This window comes from Natrix helvetica, assembly GCF_964273705.1.
Source record: "Natrix helvetica genome assembly, chromosome: 7".
In the NCBI taxonomy this organism is placed as follows: Eukaryota; Metazoa; Chordata; class Lepidosauria; order Squamata; family Natricidae; genus Natrix; species Natrix helvetica.
The window spans coordinates 57,780,448-57,794,118 of record NC_138558.1 but is presented as its reverse complement, the minus strand read 5'-3'; the positions used below and the strand labels follow the sequence as shown (position 1 = coordinate 57,794,118).

The following is a 13,671-nucleotide window of genomic DNA, read 5'->3' as shown; positions in this document are numbered from 1 at the left end:
AAAAATGGTCATAACTCTTTTTTCAGTGCTGTTGTAATTTTGAACAGTCACTAAATGAGCTGTTATATGTTGAGGACTACCATATATGTTTGTGAGAACCATGGAGGGTCATGTCTGAGATGCTTTCTTAATTACGTTCCTGCTTTTGACTCAATATTGTTTTTATTTGACTATTGTCTTGCATCTCATCCTTCTATTGTCTTGCATCTCATCCTTCTATAGTCCATTATAGATACCCATGGCCCAATACCCATGGCCCAATAAAAGAATACCAATATAGATAGATAGATAGATAGATGATAGATAGATAGATAGATAGATAGATAGATAGATGATAGATAGATAGATGATAGATAGATAGATAGATAGATAGATAGATAGATAGATAGATAGATAGATCGACACACAGCACATTGCAATAAGTGATCAGAGAAAAAAGCAGTTCTCTGCTTTACACAACAAGGTGATTTTTGCAAGATTTTGCAGGCATTCTAATCTCTAAAAATTGTCATCTATGTTTCAGCTTTTACTAGGGTTTTTTTTTATTGTTGCATAGTTCTAACCTCACTACCGTACCATATTCTCTTTGGAATCATTCACAGCTTCAATCTGTTCCTTCAAAATGCACTAATCGTATAAAACTAGTATTTGGTGACATCCCCACAGAGCCATCTTGCTTGCGATAAATTTTTTAAAGGTGATAAATTTTTAAAGGTGATCTTTCATATTCTCTTGAAACACTTTCTGTTTCTGGTAGATGCTAAAAAGAAAATATGTAAATATTTTTCATATTGAAGAACTTCACTGTTCAAAGGCTACAATTCATATCACTTTTTTTCAATAAAATTCAGAGAATATTCATCACACAGCATAAGTTTTGTTGTTCATATTTTAACATGCAGTATCTGATATTTCTGCCTCCTAAATCTTGATGTCAGAGTTATATTTCTGAAGAAGGTAAATGACAATTTCGCAAAAGTTTGTCAAGTGATTATAATCACTGAAAAAAATAGTATCTAGAAAAAGGATGCACTTGTGTAGAGATAATGTAGACAAATGATGCACTGCTCCTATATGAAAAGTGCTTGGTATACTGTCAACAAGACACAGGTGTTTTATTTTACTGTCACAAAGATTTATATAGACACTTCATTCCTCGTTAATACAATCAATTCATTATGATCAGTAGGAGAATGATTTTTTTTTAATTCCCTTGCCGTTTCATAGGCTGCTGAAGAAATGGATGGAAATGAGCAATGAGACTCATAGTTCTAAGCTAAATTTCACTCTGGCAGTTATACATGATATATGAAATAATGGAAATGCTATTCCAAATGGAATTTTCAGTCATGACACCTGCTCTTTGGAATAGCATTCTCCCAGAAAATTGGACTGCCCTGACCCTGTAATCTTTAAATGATCTCTAAAATTGTAATTCCCTAAACTTTAGCAGGTCAAGGTCTGCCAACTTGGCATGTTCCCCACCCCCACCCCCATTATGTTTTAAAATATTTTTAGATATTGTATCTAATACAATATTATCTAATTTAATACAATACAAAAAACAACAACTCAATGACACCCCAAATCAGTGTTGATTTTGGTAGCTTTCAATTCAAATCAATAAGTAAATACAAATAATGCCATAATAAACAAATAGTTAATCTACAGGACATATTCTATAATGTCAAATTATTTCTAGCTCTTATTTTCAAATGATTTTATATTTAATGACAGTATTTTCTTTACGTACAAACACTTTACAAGTGGGATTAGGAAATTTATTTACATTTCATTTTGACATGTGATGATTCAAATTGTGTCTTCACAGTACATCAGGAAAAAACTGTCAAAAATGGAGTCTACAAAATTCTAGAATCAACTATATATTGTGCCTCTTAAAATATTCCATATGATAGGTATCAGTTTTTTCTTCTTTTGTATGCCAAGGAAGACCCTGTGAATGGGTTAGGGTAAGATAATTGCTTAACAACTCATCAGTGCCTGCTGTTTTTTCATCACTTGAAGTCATAATCTTTGATAGCTCATAAGTATTGCTACAGAAGTCTGCTAGGATGCATCAAATAGAAGCCGTTATTTTAGGAAAAAGTATCATATGTATGTTAAAATATTTTTAATGAGCTCTCCCTAAGAATATTATGAATAGAAATAGAGACGCATGTGCCACAAATATATATAACAACATAAAAATGTGTTTGTTTATTAGTATTGGAATATTAAAATTATTTTTACTCATATTAGCTGGTTTATAACGTGCTGTTAGGAATGTGATATTTACTAATGATCAGAATAATATACAGTGTAATTCCCTTTCTTTTTATTTCTATTTTTTTTCTATTTGGAAACTAAAATGATGCTTAGAAGCATGCATGGATGTTCATTGAATCTTTGGTAATTACCTTAAATTATCCTAAAGTTATGAATTCCAAAATATATTTTGCCTTCCAATAAATAATTACACACATACATACTGTACATACAGATAGACAGTCATACATATATTCATGTATTCAGATCCAATTCTGATATATGAATAATTAGGCAGAATCTTCCTCTCCATATTAGTAATTAAATTTACATAATTAGGGAAATGACAAATAGGAGGTTTTTTTTAAAAAAAACATTATTGTATATATAGCAATGCAAGACTGTCAATATTATGCTTCACTTTAAAAAAAGTAGTTCCTGCTACTACAGGAATGGAATATATAACTTCAAGATATTCTCAGCATTACTTGTGCAAATGCAATAAACATGATTAAACATTTGGTAATATTTCTATGGAGATTTTAAGTCATCCAGGCCATAGCTGTCTCAAAGGTGCTTTTTTTTCAAGAGGCAACTGGACTTTCTGGTTTTTCTTTGAAGATGTTTCACTTCTCATCCAAAAAGCTGAAGAAGCATATTACAATTTGGTAATATGTATTCTCCCATCTCATAATATTGTAATAAGGCAGGCTTATCCTGCTGGTCCTGGTACAAGGACAGCCCCAACAAGAACCTGTCCTTAGACTGCCATAAAGGCTAATTATGGGCATCTTTTCTTGTTCATGTCAAGGTTAATGTTTCTCAACCTTTGATGGCACACATGATGCTGTGTTGTCTGCCTTGATGTTAATGTATGGTAGTTAAAGTATGTGCGGTAGCTAGATAGCATGTGTTAATGTGGACACAGTCTATCCCTTCAGGTTACTAGTGTCCATGACTATTTCATCCTGGACTGCTTGAACAGTGAAGCACTGGGCATTAGGGTTTTTTTTTGTTGTTGTTCTTTTTAACACCAGTGAACTGATAAAATCTCTTGATAATAATCTCTGAAAAAACAGAAAAATGATAGAGGTACAAGAGTCTGACTGTCAGATCCCTAAAAGTGATACTGCCATTCAATTGGGAGGAGGGGGGGCTTGGAGTCGATTATTAGCAGTGCCTGTGACAACTGATATTTTACAACTGGTTTCCTAGCGCCAAAGTGCCTTGAGATCCCCTCACCTTTTGGGGAAATGTTTATGATGGCCATGTGGGATGTTTCACTTCAATGTCTAATGGAAGATAGCCACGGGAATGTATGTTTATTCAGCTCTCACGGCAGCTGATAAAGGAAACATCTCCACACTTGTGTATTGGCTAAAATCTGCATTCTAAGTACTGGGAGGGATCTCTACTGCTTTAATTCTACTTGCATTGCCTAAGAGGATTCAGATGTTGCTTTGAATTCAATGGCTGCCATTCTACTTAATAAAAGGTTCCTTTTGAAATACTCCGTTTCAAGAGTCTTCACTTTCTTTAGTTAGGGGAGGAGCCCTTACACTGATTATGATTAGTAAGAAAAATGAAACTTTCAAGGAGAGACAGTTGAAAAAGAGGAAAAGATCATTTATGTTTTTGTTCTTGGAGGGCAAGTACAGCAAACAGACCCCAAATCATAAAACAGAGGAAGAAAAGACAATCCCTCCATCTTTCCCAGTGCAATTATATCTCCCAGATTAGAATCCAGTATTGTTTTGGCTTGTTAAAATGCTTGCAATAGGACTTGCAAAGCCAAAAGCCTGGGGAAGGTATTTTGATTGAGCAAAGACTGGGATGAACTTGGCAAATGTTTGCCCATTTGTCCCAACTGACCAAGATAATGGTGAAATGAATTCATCAGTCCACCTGCAGACTTGTGAAAAACTCACTGTGAGCAAGCAGTTAATTTACAGAACAGTTTGCATTAGAACTATAAGTCTTCCAAAGTCCTTTCCAATGTTATGATTTTATAATTGCTGAATGTTGTTTATCCATGCAAATATAAATTACTTTCCCCTAAAGATCCACTCACAGAAATCAGTATTTGGTTTCCTGCCATGAGTAGGTTGCAAAAGAAGGCAGGGAAAATACATTAATCATGGGCTTCAGTAGCTACTATTGGGACCGAGGTCCAGCTACAATCTGTCAAACTTGAAAACGGGACAGTGTTTTTTTTTTTTAAGCCAGCTTAATTTCTAGTTGAAGGCTGCCACATGGAACACCTTTGCCATATTTCAGAAAACTCATCAATGTCAAAAATAAATTCAGTCATAATATCTAATGAACTATTCATTTCTGGGGATTTACCTGAATGTAATATTGTTTTAATATTATATTAAAACAATATTATAAGATTACATTATACACGCGGAGCCATTTGTTAGGGCATGCAAGGCATTGCCTGGCCTGTCATCTCCAGCGCACATACGTATGCTGGCCAGCTGACTTTGGCCTTCTTTAAAGGCCTTTTTTCACGGGAAAAACCAGCCCTACTGGCAAACTGGAAGTTCAAGAACAGACTTCCGGTTTGTTCATAGGGCCATTTTTCACCCTCTGGAACCTTCAGGGAAGCCTCCTGGAAGCTCCAGAGGGTAAAAAACGGCCCTATGGATAAACCGGAAGTTACCATTCCTGAACTTCTGGGTTGCCCGTAGGGCCATTTTTCGTCCTCCAGAGGTTTCAGGAAAGCTCCTGAAGCCTCCAGAGGGCCTTTGGGGGAACTGGGGAGGCTGTTTTCGCCCTCCCCAGGCTCCTAGAAAGCCTCTGAAGCCTGGGGAGGGTGAAAAAAGCATACCAAAAGCAGGGGGGTAGCACTGGTTACACATGCATGCGTGTGTGGAGGTCGCACATGCATGCACGCTGGGGTCACACACATATATTATGGGTGTGGGCACACATGCGCATGACACCCCCGCGCTCCCCCGCTTTTGGCATGTGATCCAAAAAAGGTTAGCCATCACTGCGATAAGCTGTTACATTTTTATTTAGCACTATGATATCATAACTTTGCTTATTTAATAAAGTGAAATATAAATAGGATTAAAATGTGTTGGTACAACATTAGATGTATTCCTGGAGTATAAGTAATTTCTTGGAATTTAATAGTTCATTTTTAATATAATCCAGTTTTGACTGTTTTGATTAGCAAATACTTCTAGTATCTTTCACATCTTGTAACCTGAAAACATATATAACTATAAGGTAATATTTTGAATATATCTAAAATCTTTTATTTATTGATCTAAAAAGAAACATGATTTAACAAACATTTTATAGAAATTACAAAAGAAAGCTAGATTGTTTAAGGAGGGGCACATCCTGATGCAAGTGTATGAAACACAATTTTGTACTCAAAGTAAAATAATAGCTCAGTTTCATTTTATATTGTTGCAGATATGAGCTCATTTTCTCTACATATCTCCTTCAAAATGCTTGCTTTCTAAACTAGCTATATTCATTCTTTTCCCTCCACTCACCCCAAATATTTTCTTAATTTTAGGATGAAGTCTGTCCAAAAACTGGTGGGGATGAAGTCCAAAGATGCGTCTGGGCGTCAGCTGCTAATGTCAAGGATAAATTCATATATGTAACTCAACCAACTTTGGACAGAGTGCTAATTGTTGATGTACAATCTCAAAAAGTTGTGCAGGTAAGTTATCTTATTGTATAGTAATTAACTAATTTAAAATGTCCATATTTGAAGAAATATATATATTTTTCAGAAAGCACTATTAGCATTCAAAATATTTTTCGGATAATGTACCAACTCATATTCAGAAAAAGAAACATAGGTCTCCTCACAAATGCTTACCTCAGCTATTGCCTTTCAGATGTTTGGGACTCTGAATTTCCGGCCTGTATAAATATTTCTGAGAGCTGCAGATTAAACATTTGATGTTGGAATATAAAAGTTGTTTTATATTACGTTATACCTTGGAGATATCTCCGAGTACCAGATTTAAATGGACATATGTCCGAATAAAATTGTGGCTCTTTTTCATGCAAAGCTTGTATTGTGTGACAAGGGTCTCTAACCCATGGGCCACGTACTAGTACCAGTTCATGGCCTATTAGGAACCGGGCTGCACAGCTGGAGGTGAGCAAAACTTCATCTGTATTTGCAGCCACTCCCCAGCACTAGCATCACCACTTCAGATCATCAGGCATTAGATTCTTCTAGAAGCACGACCTTTAATGTGAACTGCATATGTGAGGGATCTAGCACTCCTCCTCACTCCCTCCAATCCCTGGAAAAATATTCTTCCATGAAACCAGACCAGAGGTGGGTTGCTGCCGGTTCGGCCCGGATCAGACGAACCGGTAGTAGGAGCAGCAGCAGGCTCCGCCCACCTGCCCGGATGCTTCTGCACAAGCCACCTCTGAACCAGACCCAAGTGTGAAAAGGGTTGGGGACCGCTGACTAAGCAGTGGTCACTGTGTCAGGCTAACCTTGTTTGTGAAATTCCAGAGAGTTTTTACTACTACGCTGTCATAAGGCTTCCAATAAGAACTGAAAAGTGCAAAACATTTTTCAGAGTTAAATCCATTTATTGTATTGTGCTGATATTGTTTTCTGTCAAGAGTGGTTAATAGTCTCCTGTAAAGTACCTGCAAGTGTTTATTGTGAGTGACAAGACAATTTGTCTTCATTGATTATTGATTTGATTTATATTAGGTAAAACAGGAGTTTAAAATAAAGAACATTAAATTTGCTTTTGTCATGCCTATTAGGAGCTGGAATTGTATTTACAGGTCAGGTTTTAATTCCAGCAGCCGACTATGATTAGATTCTCTATATTTTACTCAGTCCTAAAACACATGTTTTTTTTCCAATCACTCCTCTACTTTATAACCAAATGAATTTAATGCAGTTTATCAGCCATAGATTGTGCCTTACCCTATACTTTAGGAGATCTCCGTTCTTTTAATCCATTCTTCTAATCCCTAGCGGAAGTATAAAAAAATCCTGAAAAGGCATTCCATATTGCATAAATAGTACACATAGATATTATGCATGCTTAACAAACATGTACAAATCAATTGTGACAAAAATATTAACAAAAAAATTGTGGTCATATGTTTTGACAATCCATGCGAGTGGGACATGATTCTGGTATAAGAATAAAAAATAAGCTTCTTTATCAATTGCCTTAAATATGATTAAAGGGGAGATAAAGAGTCAAAGCACATATATTTATGTAAGGCAACCAATCTATATATGTTTTCCTGGAGTTTCTGGGAACAGATGAATATTTTTAATGATGAAACAATTTCGTTTTTAAAAAGCAGGCAAACTTGATTTCCCTTTCAGTGTTAAAACTAATTTTAGTTTTGGCTATGTAAGATATTCATTTTGAATGTGTGTGTGTAAAAATATATATTTTTCTCATTTTGAAAAATGGTATCCAATGTAGTTTTCTGTATTATTTCTTTGAATATATGCATTTTGGGGGATTTTTTTTTTTTTTTTTTTTTTTGGTGGTGAAATGCATCATCATAAAATTTGGAAAACATACAAATGTCAAAATACAATTATGGCCTGACTGATGCATTGCTGTAGAATTCAGTTTGCATTAAATTAAATTTAAATTTAATTACCATGCCATACTTGGAGTAACTGAATTCAGTGTAACTGAATGTACAGATATGGATATTAACTATGGATTAAGGAGAAAATAATTAGCTTCACTTTATCAATTTATCTAACTTTATCCTCAAACAATACTCCAAAAATTACTGTTAGTCATTTTTTCAAATTCACATTCTGCATTAAAGTAGCATTCTCAGATTCATAGAAAAGTCAACTCATCTGCTTACTTATAGCATGGTAACGATCATAAAAATTTGTTACTGGAAATGCTTTACAAAATTGTGTAATGTCTGTTCCACTAGATAGACCAGATAAGAAAAACACAAGAAAGCTAAAACTACTTTCTGATTTGTTACAGTAACAGAATTTTCCAAGTCTGACTGTGTGACAATACTCTTCATCCTTCACTCCATTCTTAAATTCAGTGAATTAGGAGGAATCTGACTGATCTGCTTCCAAATATTATCTTGATTTTCAGGGATTTAAAACTGCTTTAGTTTGTTTGTCTACATATCCTTCATATCATTGTCAAAATCATGTTTCTTATAAATGTACTCTACAGCGTTCCCCAACCTTTTAGGGGTAAGGGGAGAAGAGAGGCTGCTTGCATGAGTAGGTTTGTGCATGCACCAGCCTGATTGCAAATAGGGGACCACTGCTCTACAGTACATTAGGTAAATTCATACACTAGGAAAAAGTAAGGTTTAGTATGAAATAAATTGGGCACAACAAATTGCTGGAGACTCTTGAAATTCTCTAGCTGATTTGTGCACCAGAGAAACTGTGTAAGCAAATCTCCCAGGAAAGGACAAAATTCTCCAGCATTTCTCATGGGAAACCTTTTCCTTAACATCAACAACAGTTAAGCTCCAGGGATATCTTAAAAGGGTAGAATATCTTTAATGATCTACTTCCTTAGGATTTAATAAAAACATGGGAAATTGGAGAGATTATGCAGGAGATAACAATGTATTTAAAACCGGACATTCATTTTGCCATTTCACTAATGCTAATCAAATGTCAGACTACCACACTCTACCCACTATCCTTTGACATAATTTCTTCGCATCCTATTACAAATTATTTTTTAAAAAACTTCATGATATTTTTGTGCTTAGAACCAATTTAGACTATTACAGAAATGGATTAAAAAATATACATTTGCATTTGCAGTAGAAAATATAAACAACTATAAAGGATAAGGTATAAAAATTCAGAAATTTAGATGGTGTTGGGTCCTTAATTCATCATATAAGTTCTGCATTTTTGTGCATTTAGATAAACAAATGCATTTCATGCATGTTCATGAGATACATACATTTATGAACAATTTATTTATATAAAGCATTAAACACAGAAACCAATTACAAATCTTTAAACGTACTATAATTAGATAAGTTTAACATTTAGAAATTTTCATCCATGACAAAAGAAAACCAATTACATCCATCCAGAAAAATGTTTTCAACATTTTGCTGTAGGGAAAAAAAATCATTTTTTTTTCACTTTGTATTGAAACACAAATAGTGATCTAAAAAGAGTACATTTTAAAATACATGTTACTGTAACTTTTCTTCAGACAATATTTTTAACTGCATAAATAAGCATAAAATGTTTAATAAGTATCTGTCTTCCTCATAAAAGAGAAAAAAAAGAAATGAATCTGATTTAAAGTTTTGCTTTTAGCAAAGCTTCTAGTACTCAATTTTTTAAATATAAATTTTCTTTATAACTTCACAAATAGTATACGCAATAAGATATAGGGCGTTTTAATAAGTTTTAATGTGACAATTTATTATTTTGATTTCTATCATTTATTATTAAAAAGTTCTAGAGTTAAAGTATCATATCACTCAGCAATGTGCTTATTTAAAAAAAAAATAGAAGAAGAATCAGATAGTTCTAGTGCAGGTAATTTGTATTATGTAAATATAAATAATATGCATTGTTTCTATTTTTACTTTGTGAAGTTCAACCCCCCAAAGGCTTTGAAATTTGAAGTGCAGAACAATCTGTATTAGAATATCTATCATTATTACAGTCTAACATTTATTGCAGTTCACGCTGGCTGTGCTCCCACTTTTCTCAACTCCCTAGGCAGAGAGATTTCTTTATTTAAAAAAAAAATCATGGTCTTTTCATTCTGTCACATTGAATTAATTTCTATATGAAAACTAGAAAGATTGTAAGATTTTTCTCTGCCTTGGATGATAAAAACTATTGTAGAGATTTTTCTACAAAAAGCTGACAGCCACTGAAGAAATATCAGTTTAGTTTTTGCCATATTATAGTTGAGGTTTCAGTAGTTGTTCGGCAGTTTCAGTGAAAGAATTGGTTCAGCATTATTTCTAATCTCATAGGTAGTTCCCTTATCAAGATATAATATCCAACTGCATTTACTTTTTCAAGAGTTGATTGCTTTTTCTTTTGATCTAAACCACAGAATGTGTAGTTCTTATATAATAAGCATTCCGATTTTCCTCTTATGCAGTTTGATTAGAACTATGCATTTTCTCATCCCATCTAACATGTAGGTAGGTATGCATATTACTATGAGAGTGAAAATTACCCCAAAACATGCATGCCATGGTGAACAGAACGAAACAATATTATTTGTTAAAATATAACTCAATGCAAATGGTTTAAGAATGTAATGTTATACTGCTTATGTAGATTAAATTCATGGTTACCCTATAGTTATTTCTCCCAAATTCTTAGGTAAACATATTATAAAATCAAATTCAATTAAATCAAAATAAAAACAATGGTCACATACATATAAACCTCTGGAACATATAAACTGCACTCAGAGATCATACCTAAATGAAAATACTGCTGGGGGGGGGGGAGATGACTAAGAGCTGAAAAAGAGTGATATAGTAGGTTATGCCATTATTTATGATGCAACTTTAACCCAGCTCCAAAAAGGCACAAAGAATTTTCCACCACGGCAATAAATATTTTTGAAATAGAACTTTGTTCATATCAGTGACCATCCTGTCATGTCACCGCAGAAAATATATATGCTGCACAGTTATCTCTCTGAAGGATATAACACCCAAAAACTATTGCTCAGATGATCAGGTCTACACTCTAGCCTTATGTTGTTTAAACTTAGAACTCCAAAGGAAGTGGAATACATATCGGAAAAAGTACTCTATAGGAACACTTTGATTGCAAAACACACAGAAACATATAAATGCACTTAAGGCACCTTCAACATGAGCCTGTTATCTGGTGGCCTGTGCATTGATATGTATTGCCAGAGAACTTACTGTTTCGTACATTTGTAGGTAAATCCTGTTTTTTGGTTGGTTGATTTAATTATCTCTTTCTTGTGAGAAGTAGTAGAATACTACCAGCTTTGCTCATTGGGGAATTCGAAACAGGAATATATTGAATATATTTATATGTGTTTGGAAAGTAGCTACACATGTTCTGCGCCTTGCTGATGTTTTTGTGGCTGTTTTGTGTTGGGCATTTCCCAGTTCTATCTGTGTAGCTTAACTTTCTACATATAGTATTTCAAAAAAAGAAAGAAAGAAAAGTGTACACAATATTGAATTTCCTTGCTAAAATGATGCCAAAGGGATTTTTTAAAAAAATCTGTTTTAAAATCTAAATATGTACAAAAGTACATACATACAAACTTTCATTGGACTACTTTAAGATAAAATTATTAATAAACTGACATAGAAATTAATATAATAATTGGTTGTAACTAAGACCAACTGATTCATGACAACTAACATCTATTTCATCATAAGACAATACTAAATATTAGTAATACAGTCTGTCAGAGAAAGAGATGAGTTATGGGATAAGAGATGGTTTGTGGTGACTTCTGTGGAAGTAATGGTGAACTGAAGATGACTCCACGAGAGCAGAGCTGATGTTTGTGGCAGAATGAAGCACTAGCAAATGGATCAATGCCTTGGAATTTCTGTGAGGAGACCATAAGATAGCTGAGGGAAAGGCATTTTTGCTAGGCCTGGTTTTAAGCCCTTATGCACATAGAAGTCACATAATTACTTTCTTAATCGCTTTTAGAAATAGCTTGTTATATCTTTCTTGATATTACTAAAACTGAGTTTCATTACCCTGGGTGAGTTTCCTTCTATTCTTGATGAACAAAGTTTCCTGAAAATTTGTTTGTTTTTTCTTTTTAATAAATAATAAAAGAATGATTAGAACATATGATTTTGTGCATGTACATCCTACACACATACATACCGGTAGATGCATGCACACAAAGACGCACACACACACTCATACACTAATAATAGAAGCTTTCCTGTGGAAAAAGGTGGAAAGAAAACAAGAGAACTCTTTGCAGATGGGACACTAGATAGAATCAGAAAGAATTAAAGATTATAATTAAAGGAGAATAGACACATAATACAGAATGAAGCAAAAATGGAGGATTTAAAGTGTATTTAGGAACAATGTACAGTAGTCAGAAATTATTCTTAAGGCGATTTGCTACTATAAACATATATTTAAAATACATAGAAGATTTTAACAGATTATACTGGACAAAATTACTTCCGACCTCCGCTCCTTCCGTGTACAGCTGAAGACCCACCTCTTTCAATTATCCGGCCTGGCTCAATCGCAATCGTAATCTTCCCATTCCTCCAAACTGTTTTTAAACTGTCCGTAAATATTAATTTTTTGGGTTTTTACAATTGGGGTATTTTAAAGCTGATTTTTAACTGTCTATTGATGTAATTTGTTTCCTCCTCCGTGTATGTATGTGTGTTGTATATGTATGTACGTTTGGTGTTGTTGTTTATGCTCCATTGTACGCCGCCCCGAGTCCTACTTGGAAAGGGAGCGGCTAATAAATCCAAATTTATTATTATTATTATTTTATTATTAAAACAAAGACTGAGACTGTTTCAAAAGTGTACTTTAAAATGTCAGTTTACAAGAAAAATATTGAAAAAGATGCTACACTGGATTTACAAATGAAGCCCTCTGATCTCTTAATAATTAAAGGGAAAGTACAAATAATAAGTCAGCAGAATATATTGAATATTTTTTTTAATCTTACATTTTCAAAAAAGATGTTCTAAATTTATGAAGGACTTTCTAAAAAGGACAAAGTATCAACTTTGGGAAAGTTTTGGGGAATAGTTTGGGAAACTATTTAGCTTGGCAACAGGGGTTCTTTCTGGGGATGTGTTGGGGATGTGTTGGAGGGGCGGTTGAATAAACATATACACCTCATGTTGCATGTGGAGGGGAGGCCAGAGCAGCACACATAAAGTAACTTTTTTTTTACTACCGTATGATCAAATATTAAGGCTTTAAAGATTTGTTATGGAATGGGAAGAAGATATTTTTTGTTGTTGAATTTTTAGAGAAAGTGATAAGTTACTGCGTACTGTGTTCAAGTAAGGGAGAAGAAATAAAACTGATTTATTTGATTAAGGCTGAAGTGCATACATATGTTACTATTTCTGGTAGCTTTTTATGGGTTTTTTTTAGTGATTAGGGCTCAATGGCCACACTCTATGAAGATGAGATACGGGAAGAAGAGATATTTTCTTGAAATATCAAAAAGGTGATAATGACTCTAAAGAACTTTGCACTTGTCTTCATGGAGGAGACATTTATATGTCTTTTCTCTTTACTTTTCTATTTTCTCTGTACTTTTTGTTTATATTTTTTATTTTTAATACTTTTTATCTATTTTTACTTTTTAATACTTTTAATACTTATGTATTTGTAAACTTCAATCAGAAAATATTTTAAAAATAGATTATATT

General features: G+C 33.7%; 1 protein-coding gene across 1 annotated transcript in view; it reads left to right on the top strand.

The window, feature by feature from the left end:
- The window catches only part of LOC309395426 (follistatin-related protein 5), a 156,854-nt gene that overhangs the window by 109,126 nt on the left and 34,057 nt on the right, over positions 1 to 13,671 (top strand). Inside the window, exon 9 of the mRNA XM_081959667.1 lies at positions 5,807 to 5,956. Within this exon, the coding sequence (XP_081815793.1) occupies positions 5,807 to 5,956 (150 nt within the window). The remainder of the gene's footprint in view (positions 1 to 5,806; positions 5,957 to 13,671) is intronic.